The 21,489-nt window shown below is 52.3% G+C and overlaps 1 protein-coding gene across 1 annotated transcript in view; it reads left to right on the top strand.

The window, feature by feature from the left end:
• PCDH1 (protocadherin 1) overlaps positions 1-18,904 on the top strand; it is a 52,658-nt gene extending 33,754 nt beyond the window's left edge. Inside the window, exon 5 of the mRNA XM_010579174.1 lies at positions 18,519-18,904. Within this exon, the coding sequence (XP_010577476.1) occupies positions 18,519-18,904 (386 nt within the window). The remainder of the gene's footprint in view (positions 1-18,518) is intronic.
• Positions 18,905-21,489: the final 2,585 nt, after the last annotated feature.

The raw sequence follows: 21,489 nt of genomic DNA, 5'->3' as shown, positions 1-21,489 counted from the left end.
CAACATGCCATTTCTGTCTGAGCTGTAATTTCGAACTTGTTCTCACCCTGTTTCTTCTTTTCCATGTTTTCCAGCACCTGTGTCTGGGTAAACTCTCTCTTACGAAAGAGCCGTTCCAGTCAGAGCAGTTGTGGCATGCCATGTCAACCAGGTCACCTTCCTTAATTGTACCGAGGATCCCAGGGTAAATAGGGTACAGCTGTTTTTTCTTCCCCAGACTGAGTAACAAGTACATTGCTACTAGCTACAGAGAATGCCTTTAATCCTCTCAAGACCTTCTAAGAAGGATGCTACTTGCTTCAGACGTTGTCCAAAATAGCTTTAATAATTTATTTGACGTGTCTTTCTTGTCTCACAGGATTATGTGGTAGCACACATGTAAGATTGTCCTAAAGTTCTCCAAAGATCCTTGGCAGATCCTGGACATCTCTAGAGCAGTTATTTGAAGGAAGCAAATTTCTCTGTTGGATTCTGATTACTATTTTTGTCCTTTCTGTCCCTGAACTGTGGTTGTGTTATGTGATTATGAAAAATCTAGGCAGGACAGTCGTTCTGAGTCAATGCCCAAGAGACAAAAAGCTTCATATTTCAGTAGGAAGGTGCCTTCTTTTGTAGAATATATAGGTCCCTATGGCTGTATGTGTGCCTCCTGCATTCGAGATTGGATTTTTTAAGTTTTCTGCTATTCCTTGTGATCCTGGGCTGGGCTGTGACATCTTCCATCCCCTCTTGCTGTCTGTGGCAAGACTATGGAAATTAGTGAATGTCATATCCCTTCTTTTATGTCCTTCACATTCTTCCTGCTCTGAACCTACTGGATGGAGAAAATCCCGTCATTTTTCTTAATCTTTATTGTTTCTTCCATTTGGAAGCCCTACCCAACACAATCCTCTCCCTGCGTTATCATGAGTGCATATCTCAGGGAGGTGACCCTCCTCTAAATTTGCTGATTTACTGGGCAATACTGCAGACACCACAAGCTTGGAGAATATGCTGAAAGTTAGCCCAAAACTCACCTTGCTTTTTGGAACCACTCTTCCCTGTTCACTAGGCTTCATCAGCTCCACAGCAAACTTTGAGACTTTTCTTATAGGATCCAATTGCAAACACATGGAAGCATATGATTTTTATGTAAGAAGAACTATAAATGAGCTTATACAGGGAAGACGACTTCTACTGTCCCAGGGAAAGGAGGATTTCCCAGTCTCCCAGACCAGGGAGACCAAGCAGTGTCATGTACCTCCTCCAGTCCAGGGCAGGAACACTTTTGACCACCATTTCATCTCAGCAGGCTGGGTTGTAGCTCTCACTTGGCCGGACATGCACTCCTGCAGCCTTAGTGACATTAAAACAGGGAACTCTTCACCTTCACAACCTGAGATACAGGTTACTGCCACTCAGTCTGCACAGGACTTCTTAGGTTTTTTGCATTTGCCTGGCAATGGTTGCAAATGCCCATGAAAATGGTCATGCACAGCTATTCTTATCTGGACCAAATCTAAGTCTCTTTTCCAAAAAGTAGTTTATGTCATCCTCAAACTATTCATGGGTTCAACTCAAGTTTGCTAAAGCTTTCAGAATTAGACCCACAACAGGAACAAGAGTGTAGGTACCTTCTTCATTTGTACTATGTTGCTCTCCAGAGAGGACATTTCCTCAGAATGAGGGGTTGGCTGAAGCTCCTTCAGACTCTTCTTTTGTATTTTCTGTAACATTTTAAAATATGCATTAGAACAGGGCTTGAGATCCGGTGTCCTGCCTTTGGACAGGTGCTCTGGAGCAATTGCAGATGGTCCATGTGACATCCATGGGGGAGAGCCAGCAGATGGGTTATGAGCATTTCTGTTGATGAACCTGTTAACCACAGCCAGCACTCCGTGTGTTTTGTTAGCAAGAGTGCCAAAATAGGCAGTTCCCCTCCTCTCTGTCTTGGTTTGCTCATCCCTGTCCCTGTGCCATGTGCTCTGTTGTGCCAACACAGCTGTTTGTCTGGCTGCATGGCGAACTGGACTGGGGAGCTGATCAGGCTGAAGTTTTGCTGGATCACTTTTTTTTTGCCATATTGCTCTTCAGTCAGAGCAATTTTCCTAACCTGACTACTCTGTGGCTCCACAAAGAGCTGAAGTTGCAGAAAGCAGGGATTTTGCAGAAGGGCAGTGAGCAGCCAGATGAGGTCGGCATTCAGGTTTAGAATACGTCTAAACCAGAAAAAGCAACCAAGTGTAAAAGCAGTAGACAACTAGGATCCCTCAGCAGTCCCAGACTGTTTGTTGTTTTCAAAGACCTGATTCCTTAGAAAGCACCTTTTGAAGTAATTTGACATGCCATTTCCAGCTCCTGTGTGATCTAACTCAGTTATTTCCCCTTTATCTGCCTCCAAATGCTCCTGAATGTCTCTATAAACCTTCCTGCTTGGCAGTACCTCTTCCCATGTAAAGGGACCTGCATTAGTGTGGGATTTAAACTTAATGCTGGAGAAGCTTATGAAGTCTCCCATTTGAGCTTCTTGAGGACTTCACACTGCATTTTCTTTCTCATAAAAATAGCATGTGCCTGAGTTTGAAGGATCGGTCAGGTGTAGATCCCTCAGGTGGAAAATCCCTCTCGTAGGTATGAGAGAGAGGATAAGGGATTCATTCCTGTCCCCGGTGAAATCAATGTGAGCTTTGCTACTGAGACAGGTCAAATGTCAGTCTCAGTTGTTCGCTCTTCCCCAGGATTTTATCCTTTGTGCTCTCACTATTAATGAATCTCTCTTCCTGTCTCCTTCCCACAAGCTCTCATCCATCCTGATTTGAAGTCACCTCCATTAAGTGGTTGTAACGCTAGCTCTTTGCTTTACTTGCAGAGAGGACACTCCATAAATCTAACATTAGTCATGGCATCTGGTGAGAGATACCAAGGATAGGCTGCTTTGACTCAGAGGTTATCTAACCGTATCAACCCCTGCGTTTGCCTTTCCTTTCAGGGAGCTGAGGTTCCCCTGCAGGATCCAAGGCTCATTTCATGTGAGCTGATGCAACCATGCAGTCTGCTCAGGGCTAGTGCCGACACAACAGCAGTGTAGAGAAGCCACGTGGTGGTCAGCTCCTTCTTCCCTGGGCAGTGTGGTTGGACCTGGGCTCCCTTTCCAACACCTCAGCCCTCTATCTGGTCTGAGCCAGACAAGAAGCTTTCAACAAGCAGAAATGGGGGAAGCTTATGTGCTTCATGTCTGGCAGGCTCCGTTTTCCCAGGCAGGCACATCTAGACAGGTCTCAGGGGCATGTAGTGACAAGTTGTCCGTGTTTGTTGTTACTGGAGACCACAGTGGGATGGAGAAGGGGCTGTGCCTTTGCACCGGGTACAAGGCTTCCCAGATAATCTCTGCAATGGGCTTCAGCCTCACTCCTCATGGGAGAGGGGAGCTGCACCTCACTGATGGAAGAACTGGAATGCCCAGGGCCTGATGGATACAGAGTCCTACATGGGTGCTCCTTCCACTGCCGTATCACTAAAAACAAAGAGACAGATCTTGTTCTTGGGCTTTGAGGCCAACTGCTCCAGCACAGCTCGTGTCTATTAGGCTAAACTCTTTCAGTCAGTGTTGCTTCATCCATCCTATCTGTTGGGAAGGGTTCCTCCACAGTGCTCCTCCCCAAACTGTGCCAGGGCTCTTTTCCGGTCGAGAGCTGCTCTGAACCAGGCGAAAGCAGGCTAACCTCAAAATGAGCCAAACGATGAGGACAGTGCTCGTGGCGGGTATTGGAGATGCTTAGATTTACACTCAGGACCCTTACTCCAGTGTAAGACTGGCATTACCAGGTTTAACTTATTTCACTTTTAAAATAATTTCGCATAAACCAGCAAAAATGCTCTGAGTCAGGAATAAATCAGCTCAGATGGCCCATGTGTGAGAGGACGTGTGCCTCTGTTTTAGTCTATCTGTGCATATATACTTACTCAGATATAAAAGGTAAAACATTCTTACATGCATGGCCATAAACCCTCTGTACAGAAAACACTGGGAGTGGCTGGGGAAGGGATCCAGCAGAGAAGAGCAGGATGCTGGAGTACATGGGCACAAGTTCATAAAACCAGCAGTTCTCAATCAGTTATGTGTCTGTTTCTGTTTTAAAACAACCTTGCTTGGAAGTGAAATAACAAGGAGGCAGCGAGAGAAAGGAGGACAGGCTTAGGATATGATCTTTGTTCAGGGATATGTCAGAACAGCATGTTGTGTTGTTTTATAGCTGCTGAGCAAAGAGAAGATGGAGTAGGGAATGTAAAATGACAGAGAGTGAGTAGATGTGATATTTGCCTGATGTATTTTGCTGGTAATTAGTATAATGCCAATTAGACATAAGTAATCTTTTTTTTTCTTCTTCAGCTGTATAAGTTATTGCTTGAAAATATGCCAACTAAAATCATGATATTAAACTTTGAGGGATATGGAGATCTCTGTTCCTTGAGGATCTCTAGATGAAATTACCCAGACAACAGGGATCTTGACAAAAGCAAGACTTATTATATCTAGAAAGAAAATGAATAAAAGCAAAAGAAATTGTGTATTCCGTGTCTAGCGTCTTGCTGCTTATTAGCCACACAGGAAGGGGCACCCACAGAGATGCAGATAAATCAGTGAGAGAAGGCAAATATCTTGCCTTTCCTGAAAACAATGCTGCTTCGATGTTATTGTTCATGCTATCAGTTTCCCTCAGCAGACAGAACCCTTCCCATGTTCAGGCAGTTCCCCGCTGCAGGTAAACCCTGCTGCCCACATGCATTTTATTTTTCATTCTCCAAGCGCTGTTGTCTCTGTTTGCTAACCCACATCATAAGACACAGGACTCGCCTTATTGTTTTGCCTTTTGGTCCCTTGGGACATAAACCTCCTTAATGATGATTAATGGCTTCTTTCAAAGGGTCAATTGCTGATACTAGACCTCTCAAATCACAGGTCCTTTTGAGCTCTTTACCTGTCCTGTTCTGGGCTGGTCTTTCAAACAGGTACACCCCTGCTTTGCTTGATGCTACACACATACTTTCTGTTGCTATGGACTACGCATAAGGAGCAGACCTGCTATTACTGTCTTTTGCCTTTTGAAAAATAATCTGTAAAAATTGTGCCCTTGGACTGATTCTGGAAGTTTTCATACATCTTTGTTGGACCATGAAATCAAAATCTTCTCGTGATCATCCTGCTGTTCCCTTGTGCTGTGCTTTGGGGGTAACAGAGCTGGCAAATCCCCTTTGCCAATCTGCCTCTAATGCAAGGCAATGATGTATGCCCGTTGTCCTACCAGGATGTTAGGCAGCAGGTTTAATCCTTACTCGTTCTTTAAAGTGTGTTTTATTCATTCTGCGCCTTTAGAACCGCCTCTGGCAGGTCTCCCTCGAGTGGTGCAAACTTTATTGCATCTAACCTCCAGCAGTCTGTAAACTGCAGCACCCAGGGGTAGCTGGAGGTTGATATTCCCTATCGGAAGCGATTATCCTTATTTTTCCCACTCTCCCACAAGAGCGCCTCTCTGCCATCCTAATAACAAACATAGGGCAGAGCAGTATTCATCAGGATCTGTTTTTTTTTCCTGGGTCTTCCCAAACAAACCATAACCAGTGTGCCCCGTTCCTAAACCTCCCCATTTTCATCAGCACACTGATATCCTCCTGTTTGCTCAGAGCTGCACATTTAGCAAGCTGCATCAGCGTTGATGCCTCCTATTTTTACATGAGGAGGTGACTTCTGTCTGGCCATGGCCATCAGCACTGCAAATCCTTTCAATGCCTTGGTGGGGAATCATGCCAGCAAGATGGCAAGTGGTTCAATTCAGAAATGTTAACCACCTGGATTGATTTCTTGGCATATATTTTGGCTGCACCAGAGGAGGAATTGACCAGTGCATATGCTGCTTCTGCCATGTGCCAGCCACAAAATCTCTCCCCATTTAGCTTCCACTGCAGATTTTCAACCTCTGAGTCTGTGGGTGTTTGAGGCATCAATAACATGCATTTTCAGCTGGGTTTATGGCATGTCTTTTCACTGCAGAGAAATGGGCTGGGTAGTTCAGAGGTTCAGGCTCTCCTGCGTGGGCTGCTCTTGATCTTCGAGCAATCAGCAGCCAGACACCCTCATTTGGTGTCGGATCATTCCTCCAAATTTTCATGACCATACCGCTGGCCCAATGCTCACAAAGCTGCTGTGTGTTGGATTTCATGTGCATTTGGTTCTCTGTGGCCGGGTGTGGTATCTGGGTCTATGTGCGCATCCTCCATCAGCAGACAGACGTTTCCTGCTCAAGGCAGCCGAAGAGCATCAGCCCTGGATTTAGTGCCTGTCCCCTGGTCCTTCAAATATCTGCTGCAAATTCTGGCAAGGATTTGCCAGGATCTGCTGGCAAATTCTGGCCTCTTCCTCCTCAGTGTCTGCATTATGGTTCAGGCAACCAGCACATTTCTACAGTCAGAACAGACTGTAAGAAAGCTGAAATGAGAAGTGAAGGTGCTCACTTTACTCTTAAGCAGCCCAGGAAAGATCTGTGGAAAGCAAGCAAAGTATATGTATGCAAATCCATACTGTCATTTCCTCTCCCAGTTTCCTTGGGGCTTGACTTGACTCTTTACCAAGGGCTCTTCCTTCTCCCCTGCTCTGCTTCTCTCCGGGTGGTCTTGGTTTTCTTTGTTTCCAGACCCCCTTGTTGAGGCAAGCTGTTTTCATAAAGTCGTGATTTCTTTTGTCAGCTAAACACCTATATGACTTCAAAGGCCTTGAACAGTGCTTTGCGCTGTGGCTACTGGCCCCCCTGCAAGAATAATTTTCCCCGATTCATTGTCCTGCTAGTGAAAGATTATTAAATTGTTGATGGAGCTTAACAATGGTTTTGTTCAAAGGCAGACACACGTATGCCAGTTCTTTTCTCCTTGACACAAGAGCTTTAATACAATCGTACAATGAAAGGCAGCCACCAAGGAGCAAACAGTGTGCTCATAAAACCAGACCAGTATTCCTAAGTCCCTGTGCACATGAACTGGCGCACCTTGCAATGCACTCCTAGGCTGTGCATGTGGCTACCTGCTCACTCCCATCCAACACAAGCCTGTAGGTGAGCTGAGAAAACTGGTCTTGCTGAAAATTAATTTTAAAAAAATTAAAATATTGTGCATTAATTCTTGCTCATATGATTAGGACACTAGGAGGATTGAGGAACTAGCAGATGAGCAATGGTGGGAGAGGACCACCCTTTCCAGGAGCAGTTGAAGGACTGTACAGTGTTGGCATAAGGCTGAAACAATTGCTCTATTCCTCCTGCTCGGAGCATGCCAAGCACACCCATACATCTCCCAAGCAGGCTGCGCCTTCAGAGCAGCTTTTGGAACCTGCAATGAGGATCATTATATAGACTGCGCAGCCTCAGGCTGCTTGACATTTTGTATTATACAGACTTATTTTCGATTGCTTATCACTTCTATCACTTCAGCAGATTTCCAACACTAAAGCTTAAATTTTCCATGCTGGGTTTCCCTCAGGTTGATTTCTTTTCCTTTTTTTCTTAAGTTTTAGCAGAGGTGTTCCAGCTGTTTTCTGAGAACAAGACATGCTGTCTCAGCCCTGCTAACAAACTGGTTATAAGAATTTCTTTTCAAGACCCATTAGCTTAACCAAGCTTTGGAATAGAGGTGTGGAATTTGGCACGGAAGCTGTCAGCATCAGTTGGGGGTTGTTTGCCCCAAAATGGCTGAGTCTCTCTTTGAATGTATGCCAGCACGCATCCTTGTGTAGCTAGGTCCACACGCTGTTGTGTGGCCTTCAAACAGCAGCATTTCTCAGGACTTATGCATCCTTGCCCTCCCTCAGAGACCTGGTGGAGGATCTTGCTGCAGTTGCTGTTGCTTGATGGGCATCCCTCCTGGTGCTTGATGGCATCCCTCCTGGACATGCCCCCTCCCCAGTACTCTGGGGGTCCCCAGTTTTCTTTGGGGTGCTGGGTACTGCATGGCATGGGTCATTCCTTGCCTGTGGGAGGATTGAGTGTGGCTTGCTCTGCTGCTGGGGCTTGTAGCATGCATGGGCTCTGGTGTCAGGGTGCATCTGAGCGTGCCTTGCTGGGAGAGCTGCTTTGGGGCAGGGTGGGGGGTCCAGGGTCTTGCTCCTGCTGGGGGATGGAGCTAGCCTGTAGTGCCTCCCAGCCTGCCTGTGGAGGAGTCAGCTTTCCTGGCTCGCTCCCAGGCTGACATTGCCGAGTTCCATCCAGAGCTGAGAGGACCCTGCGTGCCCCCACGCACAGCACCGCAGCTGGCAGACTGGCACTGGGACTGGGGCTTGGTCCCTCGCTGCCCTCCTGGTCCCCAGGCCGCCAGCACAAAGGGACTCTTTCTTTATCTTCTTCCCCCTTTTATTGTCCTTCCTGGGGCATGTTCCCTGCCCTTCTGCTCCTTCCCTAGCAAACTGGCAAAGGCTGCCTCAAGCTCCAGTGCCCTCCCTGATTAGCTGCTGCCAGGAAGGGAAGCACAACTGCAGCTTTAATTAAATGATAAGGGCAGAGCCCCGGAAGTGGGGAGATAAGTGCAGCGGTGTCTACCACCACACTTGCCCAGGCTCTTTCTAATTAGCTTTGAGAAGCTCTAGAGAGGAAGATTAACCCTTGGAGGGAGGCTGGCTGGAGCGGTGGGCTGCAGCAGACGGAGGGTGCTGAGGCTGGCCCCAGGGATGGGAGGCTGCAATTTGCCTGGAAGCGTATATGGGGTGAGGGCTGGAGGGGACCCCTCCGTCCACTGCCCCCCCCCCCCCCAGACCCCTGCCTGAGCAGAGGGGCTGGATCAGAGGGGATTAGACCCCTGCCTTTCACAGGCTCAGGCACAAGGTAAAGCTCAAGGATTAGCCACTCAGGTTCCTTCTGTAAGAAGCATTTGCTGCTTTAACACATCCTATGACTGGCAGCTGTGGGGTGGCCTGGGGCATGTGGGTTGCTGCGCTTGCCCTTGCTGCTGCCCTGAGGCTTTCAGCACAAGCAGACAAGTGTCCCCAGCCTCTGGAGCAGTGGCAGGAGCGCAGGGCACAATCCTCCTGCAGGAGCCATGGGACAGGTCACCAGTCCCCTCCAGAAGCCATGATGTGTCTCAGTGATGCTCTGAGTGAGGAGGAGGGAGATGAGGTAAGAGGACCACTGTATGTCAGCAACCCATAATAATATGGACCAGGAACTCCCCAGGACCTGGTGCTACAAGGGCTGCAACCTCAGCTCTCCTGCTGTTCACCCAGATGCAGCAGACCCCGGCTGGAGAGCATGTTGCATCGGAGAGCTGGGCAACGGCACCTTGGCTGTAGGCACCCTGTAGCTAGGTTGGTGGGTAGCCAGAGCTCTCCCTGGCATGGGTGGCACTGCTCCTGGCCCTGGTGGCTTGGCCCCTTCTGGTCACCCTGCTCCCATCAGCAGGCAGCACACTGGTACCAGGGCATGCCAGGAGGCTCTGGGCCGCGCATCCGTGTGTCCGTGGGGAGCCCCTGGCTGGACAGAGGGACAGGTCAGCCCCACAGACCAGGCTGGGACCCCCACCGGGAGGGTCTGGGGGGAATCCTATGCATGGGAGGCATCGGCAAAGGCAAGGTGGGAATGTGGAAGGAGCAATTTTGTAGGTATTTGGGTAGCAGGAATGCGCATATGAGGCATGCATGAGCTGTCAGCCCCTGGGGATAGCAGGTGGTGTTCCTCTGCTTATTTGCATAACCATCATTAGCCCTTGCAAGAGAGGACTCAAAAGCCAGAAGAGCCCTGTGCTCTGACCTTCCCCTCCTCCTTGGGCAGAGGGGGAAGAAGGGCGGCTGCTTTGCTGCCCACAACTTCTTGTCAAGACCTTTGTGCACTTCTGAAGGTACTACAGGAGTTGTTACTCACCCAGGCTGGTTATTGCAGGAGCATATAATGAGACCAGGAAGATGGTTTGGTTATTGCATGGTTTGGTTTGGTTTGGTTAGTGCGTGACTCCTCAGCCTTTCTGGTGGTTATTTGTTGAATGTCTGTAGGTGTCATGAGAAGTTCTTGGTTGGCCAGAGGACAGTGTTTGGATATTGTAGTAACCAGGATTTCATTTTGGAGCTAGACTTGTTACTGTGTTTTATACAACATGGGTGAAGTGGATTGCCCAGTAATGCTCATTACCTGACTTTGTTTTCAGTTGCTTGAAGTTTTGGCAAACTTTAACTGCAAGGATATAATTTTTCATAATGGACATAGGCCACTTACCAAATATTTTTAAAAGTGGCAGTGAAATCTGTCCAGATATTTCACTTCCAAAAGGAAGTAGGAAAGGAAATTGTAGTTTTTTCTTAATAGTAAAGCAATCCCCCTATCCTCCAGTCCCATGCTTTAGAGAAGTAATTTTCTGTGATCTCTTGACCCTTTTATTGTACCTTCCTCAATTTCAGCAGCCTGTGGGGTCGAGTCTCACTGGCAAAGCCTTTTCATCCTGAAAAGCCTGCTATATCTCCCAGGTGGTTCTGTCCTCTCCCCCAGAGGCACAAAGGGACCCCAGGGAAAATATTTTCCACCAGAGTGTAATTCTGGTCTGCACCATGAAGCAGATTTTCATGAAGCGAATTAAGACTGCATGGACAATCCTAATTTTGGCATTTCCTAACCTTTGAACCCTGTAATCCTATTAAGGTAGTTCTTAACATAATTATTCAGTAATTTAATGTAATAATTCTGCTTTTTATAGTCCAGCGAAAGTTGAAGCCCCACTGTGCCAGGGTAGGAGATCATGTAAGAGGCACCACAAGCACAAAATCTGTTACAGGGGCATTGAATTTGTTTTGCTGGGTATCACGGGGATTGCAGTGAAGCTGGGGGGCAGATGGTGCTTTTGGGAATCCTGCAGGTGCCATAGTCTGTCGCTCAGCCCTGCGAGCCCTGCCTGGTCCTTGCAGGAACACGGCCAGTGTCCAGAGCCATCCATCTGGGTGCTCCTGCCACTGGCGCAGGGTACGGATCACCTCCCGTTGCTGTGGCGATGTGGCCGTGGGATGCCTGCACTTCCCAGCCAGCCTGCCACTGTCGCACAGCTAGCTGCCTGCAGTTTACAGGCATAACGGCAGTGGGGAGGTGGTCCCTCAAGCTCCAGTTACGGCAAGCAAGGGAAGAGCATGTCCTCTGGGAGCCTGGGCTCAGGCCCTCGCTGCCGACAAAGTGGTTTAGCGCTACCTGTGCTGGTGAGGCTGAGGCTGGTGGGTGCATCTGTCCACATTAATTACGTGCTGGTTCTGCTGTGATACCCTTGGCAGGATCTGGGAAGTCATTTGCTTCGGTGCTGCAGTTAGTGTGTGCTGTTGTAATATACTCCAGAGGCCATGGTTTGATCCGTGCATGCATCTGGGGGCTGACAGGCCATTAACTTTGGAGCAAGCTGTCTGTACTGGTGTTTAGATACTATTGTTTAGCATGAGGGGAGAGATGCTCAGTGCTGTAGGGTCTGGGCGAGATGGCTGTGCGCGTTATATCTCTTGACTTTGGTGCCTAGGAGAAATCCATCTGTGTGCTGGCATCAGTCTGAGGATCTTGCTCGGCATTTATTGTAAAAGCGGGTGTTGCTCGTTATTGCCCTGAGAGCTGTAGGTGTGGCGTTGAACTGCAGTAACCACCTTTATGGGCAGTGTCGGGTCGGTCTCAGATACCAGAAGCCATCTGTCTGCGTGCTGTAGTGACGGTGTTAAGTTTGGAAAGCCATCTGTCTGGGTGTTGTAGTGCTAGAATTGGTCCCCGAAGCCGTCTGTCTGGGTGTTGTAGTGCTAGGAATGGTCCTGCAAACCGTCTGCCTGGGTGTTGTAGGGATGATGTTAGCTCAGTCTAGGAAAAATAGGGACTGACGTGGACTGCGGGGAGCTCTCCGCTAGTGCTTTCAGCTTCCAATATTTCTGTACTCATTGATCTCTGGAGCATTGCTGTGGAAATGGGCAGCAGTCCAGCAGCCTTCCCCAAGGCCTGGAAAGTGAAATTGGTGTTGTGCTTGTACTGTTCTGGAGATAGAGGGCTCTGGTCACGTCCGCATGTGGTGTGGGAATCAGGGGCCAGAAAGGAGACGGACTGAGGAGTTGCAGAAGGCAAGCTTACTGCTCTGGTCCCCTGTGTCCAGAGGCAGGCCATTCCCTGCTGGGGATAATGCACTGGCCATGCCCACCTCATATGGGGACCTTGAAGGGGCACCTAGTGTCAGGGCTTTGCAAAGAAGGTAATAGCTCTGCAGCTGCCTACAGCACAGCTCCCCTCTCCCAAAAACCCTTGCAAGGGGGAAGACATTGGAAAGGAGCCACTGAGCTCGTGTACACCAAAGGAAGCTCATGCTGAGCTGGCCAGGTGGGGACAGGCTGTTGAGTATCTCTTGCTGCCGATGTGGGGAGACTCCTCCAGGCTACTGGGTTGGGTGTGCTGCTGCAGGGCAAAGGCAGAGAGGGGTAAGTCAAGGGGTGGGATAGTGCAAGGCACTCATTTCAGCAGTGCCAGGATGCAAAGACACGAAGAATAGAATAGAATAGAATAGCAAAGTAATGGGGCTGCTGCTATAAGAAAAAGGGATGTTGGGGCAGACTATCCAAATAGCTGTACTATTAGGGTATAGTGAAGAGGGAACAGACCATGAAGCAATGGTGCCTGGAGGAAGCAGCACTGCAGGGGAGTAGTATCTGGAGGGAACAGTGCTGTAAAACATGGTACCTGGAGGAAATGGCACCATTAGAGCAGCAGTGCCTGGAGGGAAGACAGCAGCGGGGGGAGGCAATACCTGAAGGGAGCAGCAGCACAGAACATGGCACCTGGAGGACGTGGCACCATGGGGGACCAGTACCTGTAGGCAGCAGCGCTATGGGGGAGTGGTGCTTCCCGGGAATGGCGCTGTGGGGGAATGGCACCTGTAGAGAGCAACGCTGCGGGAGAGTGGTACCTTCAGTAACCACGCCATGGGGGACAGTACCTGTAGGGAACAGCACTGTAGGGGAACGATACCTGTAGGTAGTCACGCTGTAGGGGAGTGGTACCTATAGAGAACAGTGGTGTGGGAGAATGGTACCTGTCAGCGGTACCGCAGTAGGGGAGTGGTGCCTGTAGGGAACAGTGCTGTAGGCAAGGGTACCTATAGGTGTGAGCACTCCAGGGAGTGGTACCTGGAGGGAGCGGTGGTACAGGAGAACGGCACCAGTAAGCTATGGTGGAATAGTGGAATGGTGCCTACTCTCAGGAGCTGTGCTGTGGGAACGAAGTTGCTGGAAGAGCAGCACCAGGGAGGCTGTTCCTATTGCATCGATCCTGTAGGGGCAGGCAGGGAGGACAGTGCTGCTGGGATATGATGTCATGGGAGGTCACTGCTGTAAGGGGTGTCCCAGGAGTGGTCTGCAGAGCCCTGAGGGCTTGGTGTGGGAGAAGAGGTGTTTCCAGGTATCCACACCAGGGCAACAGAGCTGGTAAAGCTGCCTGTACTGGAAGCACTGCATCCTTCCCTGGCTGAAAGACAGCCATTTTGAAAGAAATACCTCGTACCCAGCCCTCAATCTGCAGCATGGGTTATGCTCCACCCTTCTACCCCCTGACCAATGCCAGAAGAAGTACAGTGCTTCTGGGATCTGCACAGGGGTAGCTGGTTGAAATTAGCGGGTGATTTTCTCCATGCCACCAGGTAGGGAAGATGAGTCTTTCTGATCTGACGCTTCAGAAAAGCATCCTGCTTTGCCTCCAAGCTGCTCTCCCCACACTGTCTTATTCCCTGTTTCTACATACCACTAAACCTCTCCAGTCCCTCCTAGCATGCTGTGCTTCCCTCCTCCTCCCTTCCGGGCTTCTCTGCATCCTCTGCTGTGCTCTGCTGTGTCACATCCCCACAGTCCCACTGTCTTCCCTCCCAGAGCTGCTCTACTGTATCCCCTCACCCGCAAGATCTGGCCTCCTGTGCTGCATCATCCCTGCTCACCCAGCACTGCACACCACGCATACGGTGCTGATGTCTGACGCAAATGGAAGACAGGGAGAACCAAACCAGACTGCGGACGTTGCAGATGGTGCCAAAAAAAAAAGTGGTTGAGGCTGGCTCTCAGCCTCTGCTTGAAACTACCTGGCTTGAAGTGGGCGAGTGAACCTCTGCACATCTAATGCAGGAGGTGGAAGTGCCTGCTGAATGAGGCTGCCTGCTTTTGTCTCCTGTCAGTACTCAAGTGCACTGTTGAAATCCCCCACTAAGAGCAATAATACTATTAGAAGAGGCCTTGCAAGTGGCTGCACCAGGATGTGTTCCTGCCCTGCATGGGGATATAGAGAGAGAAATAATTAGCGGCACAAATATGTGCCTCTTCCCGGAGGAGGCAGCCTGGCACAGTCTCCTTCACAAAGAGCAGAGGTGCCCTGGATGTCAGGAGATGAGAACAGCCACACCAGCATCGAGAACAGAGCCGCAGCTCGAGAGAGCTTCCCCTCCTCCAGCCAGAACGAGGGACCAGGGTGCATCTCTCAATGCTTCTCGGTGTAAAGCCCCAACTGTGCCCCCTTTTCATCTGAAAAGTTCAAAGGGATGCAACTTTTACTACCCCAGATTCATTCCTGTGCAATGTGCCGAGGCAGAGCAGCCCCGAGGCAGCTAACAAGAGGATGCCAGGGAAATGCAAAGCTATAGAAAGGGGGGAGCTAGAAGACTGTGAGGACTGGGAATGCCCAAGCAACTACACAACCCTCCTGGCTGTGAAGTACAGCCTTCTGGCATGGAAATGCCAATAACAGGATGGGCCAGCCCTCAAAAGGAGTGCAGTGAGAGGGCAAAGCTCAGAAAAACACAGCAGCTGCACAGACATAGGTTTTACTTTGCATGGCCAGGATGCCGTGGAGGAATGAGATGCTGGAGAGGGCACAGCCATCTTCTTCATCACCTGGAAACTTTGTCAGGTTTCAGAGCTTCAGAGTCACAAAACTGCATTCCTGGGGTGGAGAAGGGATCTGAAATCCTGAGTACACTTTGTAAGGTGAAGTGGGCACCTTGACCCCAAGGTGAGGTTTGGGCTCTGCCTTCTCACCATGCTGCAGGGCATCCAGAATCAGCACTTTGTGGGCAAAATTTCCACCAGTGTTTACCCCCAAAGAAAGATTTCTGTTTGTCTGCAGTGGCACATCGAAGTCTCTGAACCACCAGCATGTGCTGAGAATTAGGCTGTAGGGTCATGTTTGCTCTAAATCACAGCTATTCAGGAATTACACCCTGCCCTGTTCCGGGGCTCTTAAAGCGGAGCAGGTTGTGCTCATGGAACATAATACGCTCCTTTAGTGGCAGAGCTCTGATGCCAGCATCTCACTGCAAGTGAAGGGACAACACTGGAAAAAGACTTTAGTGCCAGAAACAGACAATGGGAAAACCAGAATAAAAGACCTTGAACACAGCGTTCCTGCTTGATCCTGCGATTTCTGAGCTGCCATTGGCACAAGGAAATCACCATAGCTTTGTTCACTGGAGAGGTAGCTTTTATTTTTGTCCTGCCAGTACCCTCCATTGACTCAGCAAAGCACCTTCTGTCAGAGCAAGAAGTGATGGCACTCATCCACTCCCCACCCCAGGACTGCACAGCACCAAGGCATTTCTGGAAGTGGAAATGATGATGAGCCTTCCCATTTGTCCAGCAGGAAAGTAGATGAGAGAGACAGCAATATCGCCTCTTGAACAGAAGAAGTGAAAGACAATGTAACACGACCTCAAACTGACCAAGCCGGTGGCCACCGGGGCATCCTCTTGTCCTGAGAGGAAGACCTGGTGTATCATCTAGGATGCAAGCTCCAGTCTCTGCTTTGACTTGCACAGAGTAGAGATGAAAACTGAGCTGTCTTGCCTCTGGTTTCGTATCCTGCTTTCTATCTGTAGCTAGGAGAAAGAAATGAGGCAACTTTCCACATGCTCAGGAAATAGGACAGTTGGTCTGTGGCCAGCCCTGAGAATGACCCCAAAGACATGCACCGGCAAGCTATGCTCTCACACTGGCCTGTGTGGGCATCTTGTCCCCTGCGATGCTTGGGCTTCTGCTTTTGCACACTGCAGCGTGAGCACGCCTGTCCCCTGCGCACGAGTTCATTGGAGTGTGCCTGTTTGCGGTGCATGAGCACGTCGGCGCGCATTCAGCTCGGCTGTATCCATGTGATGCACAGCCCCATTCCCTCTGCACACAGGGGCTCGGGGTGCCACTAGCCAGGTGGCTTCAAGCTTTGCCTCAGGTTCCTGTGTGAGTCCTGCAAGGGCCAGTGGGCTCCAGAGAGGCTAGTGTAAGGCTGGAGAAACTAGTGAGACATCAGCAGTGGTGGCCAAGCAGCCTCAAGGAGGCTGGAACAGGGCCAGGAGAGGCCAAGGGACTCCTGAAGGCAGTGGGTACCAGAGGGATGCTGTGGGGCTCGGTGCAATGTGACGGGGAGGGCTGGCAGAGGCTGAAGGGTCCAGGAGGATTCTGAGGGTGGGTGTGGAGGCTGGGAGCTGTGCAATGATGTGACCCTCTCGTCCTTTTTCTGCTCCTCATTAGAGTCCCCTGAGCGGAGCAGGCTGTGAAGGGGTCTGCGCTGAGGTATGTCCTTATGGCTTCTGCCAGGATATCACAGCTTACATGTGTGCCAGGGGATGGGACACAGGAGGTGGCTCCCAGCATGGGGAGCAGTGTGGGTGCCAGAGCCTCTGCAGGGACCAGGGGGAAAAATTGGGGGGCCTCAGCCCCCAGAGGAGCTGAGAATTTGGGATACAGTCACTGGGGGTTGGTTTTAAGGCAAGATATGCTCACGCACTGGTTTGCTGCTAACTTTTCCCCTTCTTCCATGCCCATCTCTTTAGCTCTCACTTATGACCCTTGTCAACCATTGCTGGCACTGTATGCAGCCTTCTTTTGCAGAGACCTTCCTCACATCCTGGGGTTGCCTCTGTGTGAAAGCTGTGCCAGGGTGACCTGGGGACGCCTGTGTCCGAGAGCCCCAAACAGGTGGCAGGAGGGATGTGCTGATGAGGGCAGAGCCCCCAGCATGGTGTGAATGGCTCTGGTTTGCTTCTTCCCAGGGCTGAGGGAGTGCCAGCTGGTCTCTCCTTTTTTGTGAGGAGGGGATTATGTGTACCAGTGTGTGTCTGGCGGGAAGGGGCATGCCCTGAGCTGGTGAAAGCCCTGTATGTCTCAGGTCTCCAGAGCTCCTTAGTGTCTCCCTCCGTCAGTCTGCAGGGTTGTTTGTCAGCAATGCAGTGGAGTGGGCTCCTGGGTGGAGAGATGGAGAGGACTTCTGTGAACCAGAAGGGACATCTGCAAGTCAGAGCAGTCTCAAGGTCATGAGCAGCAACGCCCTTTCTTGCCAGCATCAGCACCAGGCTTGATCTGCCAGCAGGTGCTTGTGGTAGTGGGCAGTGATATGTCCCAGGCAGTGGCAGGGGGCTATGTTGTGCCCCAGGTTGGGGTAGATGGCAAGGAATGGCTTGTGTCTGGGATGGCTCTTGGAGGGACACGCATCTCTGCATGGAAATGCCAAGTTTCAGCCTCTGAAGACTTGTGACAAGTCCTCCCTGTGTAAAGGACACATGGCCAAGGCTCAAGAAGACCTTGTAGTGTCTGGGGTAGAGGGTGGCTGGTATGTGAGGACACCAGACCATGAACTGGTGTAGCTGGTGATCAGAGTTCCCCGGCTATGCCAGGAGCAGGTAGCTATTGATGCCCTCAGATACCTGGCTCTCTCAGGGGCAGGTGTTTGGTGCACAGAGAGGCTTGGGCTCCTGCGGCAGGGACTCATGAGTATCAGATAGGTCCAGCCTCTCTGGGGGTAGACGTGGGTTTGCCCATGTATGCTTTGCTGCGCTTGGGGATTTCGGGCTCCGTGGGAGACCAGACGATGTCTGAGGACATCGGGCAGGGCTTGGGGGTCCTGCTGATGGGTGCTTGGGGAGGCTTGCAGGTGGCCTGGCATGCCTGATGGTGAGCAGGGCAGGGCTGCCCAAGGATGGTGCTCAGAAAATATGGTTGTGTACCTCAGGGCAGTGAAGAGCCTGCCTGTGTTTAGGGCAGTTCCCTGTCCCTGTACGGTGAAGCTGTCAGTGGTGCCCAAAGGTGCTGGACCAAGGGAGTACCTGGAACCTATCAGGGTCCAGGTGGTGCCCACAGCTGTGGGGTGATGAGTCTGGTGGCAGCCTGTGTCCTGCTGTGCAAATCCAGGCTGTGGAGCCCCTCCTGTGCAATGCTCGTCTCCAAAGGGGGTGAGCTCGGTGAGCTTTGCCCCATGCTCTGCCTCCCATTTCTCTGCATGCACCTGCTGCAGGGAGGATGCTTGTCCAGGGGGAGCTGGGGCTGTGGGCTCGGACGGGAGGTGTCGGCTGCCAGGAGCCTTGGGTTCCCCTCCCAGCTCTGCCTTCGCTCCCTCGGTGGCCGTGGGTCCGGCTGTCCCCTCCCGCCATGGGAGGGTGTGGGTAGGATGGAGACGTCCAGGCTCTGTTGCTTGTCCGTGTGCTCCATCCTCACGTCCTGAGCTGGTGGTACCTGGGCATGCGTAACGATGCTCTTGCTTGCTTCTCTGCAGATCTCCGGCCTCTGCCCGATGTAGCCATGACTGGGACCTGTACCCGGGAGTGCACAGAGTTCGGCCACTCCGATACTTGCTGGATGCCTGGCCAGTCCTCCCCCAGCCGCAGGCCCAAGAACGCCCTCAAACTCTCCACTTTTGTGCCTTACCAAGACAGAGGGAGTCAAGAGCAAGTCGGGAATGGCAGCCCCAGACTCTCAGAAGAGCGCAGCACCAAAATGGCCAACCTCCGCCTGCTCCCCACGTACAGTGCCTTCTCCAATAGTAGCCATGAGCCCTGCAAGGACTCTCCCATGGAGGAAATTCCTCTCACCCAGACCTCGGACTTCCAGCCAGCCACCACCCCCTCGTCCCAGACCACCAAGAGGGAGATATACCTGTGAGGCTGGGCGTGAGGGGCAGGGAGCAGACGTGCTTCTGAGGCCAGTGTCTAGAGGAACATTTTAAACTTCAATGCTTTATCGCTCCGGCCGGTTCTCCAGGCAGTGGGCTCTGCGGACAGCAGGGCAGGGCAAGGCAGGGATGAGAGGAGCACCTTTTTAACCCGTTGTTTCCTGGGGCCAGGGGTGGGTGGGAAGGATGAAAGCATCCGAAACCCAATTTCCGAGCACTTGCGGGTGCATGTCTCCGAACTGCTGCGTCGCCGGGGAGGGCTGGGCAGGCTCCTGGTGCGGAGGGCACGGCTGGGGAGAAGGGCTTACGTACCAAAGGTCCACGCAGAGCTGGTGGAGTTCCTGGGGCATAGGACAAGGGGTGTCCCCGCGCACAGGGAGTGAGCTGCCTGTCTCTTTGCTGTAGACTCCTGTAAATATGAATCTTAGGAATGACATTCAAGTCCTGCCTGATTGAAACTTTTTATTGTCCTTGAAACAAAAGACATTTAAACAAAAAAAGAAAAAAAAAAAGAAAACAGAAACAAACCACAGGGAGCAAGTTCCAGCTTTGAATGGTTTGCTGCGTGGAAGAGCCCGCGGGAGCGCAGTGTCCGGCCCACACTCATGTTCTATATTGTAAATAGAGATGTGACCAGTCCCTGAAACAGCAGCTGGGGAGCTGGAGGAAAGGGGCAGCGTCCTAGCTGGACTGTAGGGACTTTGCTATTTTTCAGCCTGGATCTCTTTCTGAACGTTGTCACTGTGCCCACAAGCTGCAGGGTCCCTAGGGACTGCCCGGTGCCATAGGTGGGGTCTGCTTTGGGGAGGGTTCCCTGGTGGTGGCCCTGCACCCAGCGGGTGGAGGAGGGATGGGGAAGCCCCCAGTCAAGGGTCTGGCTGGGTGTGGGGAAGCCCCCAGTCAAGGGACCGGCTGGGTCCGGAGAAGCCCTCAGTCCGACTCTGCTGGCAGGGAGGTCGTCATCGGCTGTGGCGTCTCAGCCCATCGCCTTGTGCCTCCTCTGGGGCAGGGGATGCCCATGAGGCCGGCTGTGCCATGCCTTCGACCTCCGTCCTGTCCGCCTGTAAGCCACCATTGCCTTTGTGAGGAGGAGCTTTGTCTCAGGGTCACACTGGGGGCCACCAAGCCCCTGCCCGCTGGACTCCCGCTGCCCTTAGGCCACAGGGCCACTCTCACGGGATCCAGCTTTCTCTTCCATTGTCAAAGGTCGACCGGTCTCCCCGGCAGCTCCCCGCTGCCCTGGCATCCTCGGCTCCCTTGCAGGACACCCAACCGGGGCAATGCTGCGCATGCGGTGGGGAGAGGACCCCCTCGCCCCTTGAGGGACTCCTCGGAGGGGGATGCCCGGGCGCTTTCCTGAGCCTGTCTGCTCCCTCAGGAGCTGGGGCACAGTCCTGTTTTGGGGGGCTCCACATGCACCCCTGGCAGGAGGGGTCCAGGGGACTTGCGCCTCATTCCTGGGTAGCCCTTCCCGGTCCTCCCCCGCCAGGACGCGGGGAGGGGCTGTGCTGCACCGTTGTTCTTCCCGTACTCATGCGCGCATCGATCGTCTTCATCTCTGGGATCTTCCTTAGGGAGCGAGGCCAGTGGTAACTGCAGGACAGTTCCCCCAGCGGCTCATCTTCAGTCCACGTGGTCCATCGCCACGGGCTCAGTGGACGGCTCTGCCAGGCTCAGCTGGCACGGTGATGCCGCAGGGACAGGGCACCCCAGCCGCTGCGGGTCAGAGACTGCCCTGCCATAGCTGTAGTGCCTGTCAGGGTGCAGTGCGCCGGGGGGCCCCCCCCGCCCAGCCTCCTCCCCCCCCCCCCCCCCCCCCCTCCAGCATCCCTCTCTGAGCAGCTCCTCTCCCTTTGCTTCGGTGGTGGTGGCAAGATGCAGCCAGCTTCCCGGTGCGGTTCCAGTTGACCTGAGGGGACGGGGTGCAAGCCGAGCCTGGGCGACAAGGGAAGGGCAGCAGAAGGCGCCTGCCGGCACCCGCTCCCTCGCGCCCCATCTCTGCTCCTCGCCTTCCCCGGGCGGCACTGCACCATGCTGCATCGCTCGCAGCCCTGGCACCTCAGGGTGCCACCTGGAGGAGGCAGGACCCTCCTCCCGGCCTCCTGCTGCTGCTCCCCGCCGACGGCCGGGGGTCCCTTGAGGCGGGCACGATGCTCCCGGTGGATGTCCGCCCGACTGTCTGGGCATCCCTGCTCTACCCTTGCCCACAGCGGCCGCCCGGCGGGGCCCACGTTCCCCTGGTCTGGCTGCCTGAGCAGGTCACACTCCTGAACTTGTTTTTATTGTAGCTCTGTAGTTTCAGGGCCAAACTGGGCAGAATGTGCAATTTGGCCGCGCTGGCCAGGATCTTTGACTCCACTGCCAACTCGACTGCTCACGCCTCCCCTCGGCTCAGGCGGTGGCAGTGTCCAGTGCCCCTCTTGGGGACCCCCCAGGAGAGTGACATAGCCACATCTGAGGGGTGCTTGTCCAAGACCAGCTCACCGCGGCCCCTCGCCTGCGGGTGGGCTCCCTACCTTCTGCTTGGGGTCACCAGAGGGACCCTGAAGCTTGAAGCCCTGTGGCTGAAGTTGCT

This window comes from Haliaeetus leucocephalus, unplaced genomic scaffold, assembly GCF_000737465.1.
Source record: "Haliaeetus leucocephalus isolate CR32 unplaced genomic scaffold, Haliaeetus_leucocephalus-4.0 Scaffold656, whole genome shotgun sequence".
NCBI classification, from domain to species: Eukaryota; Metazoa; Chordata; class Aves; order Accipitriformes; family Accipitridae; genus Haliaeetus; species Haliaeetus leucocephalus.
Note: the sequence above shows the minus strand (reverse complement) of the source record. Positions and strands in the feature narration are given on the sequence as shown.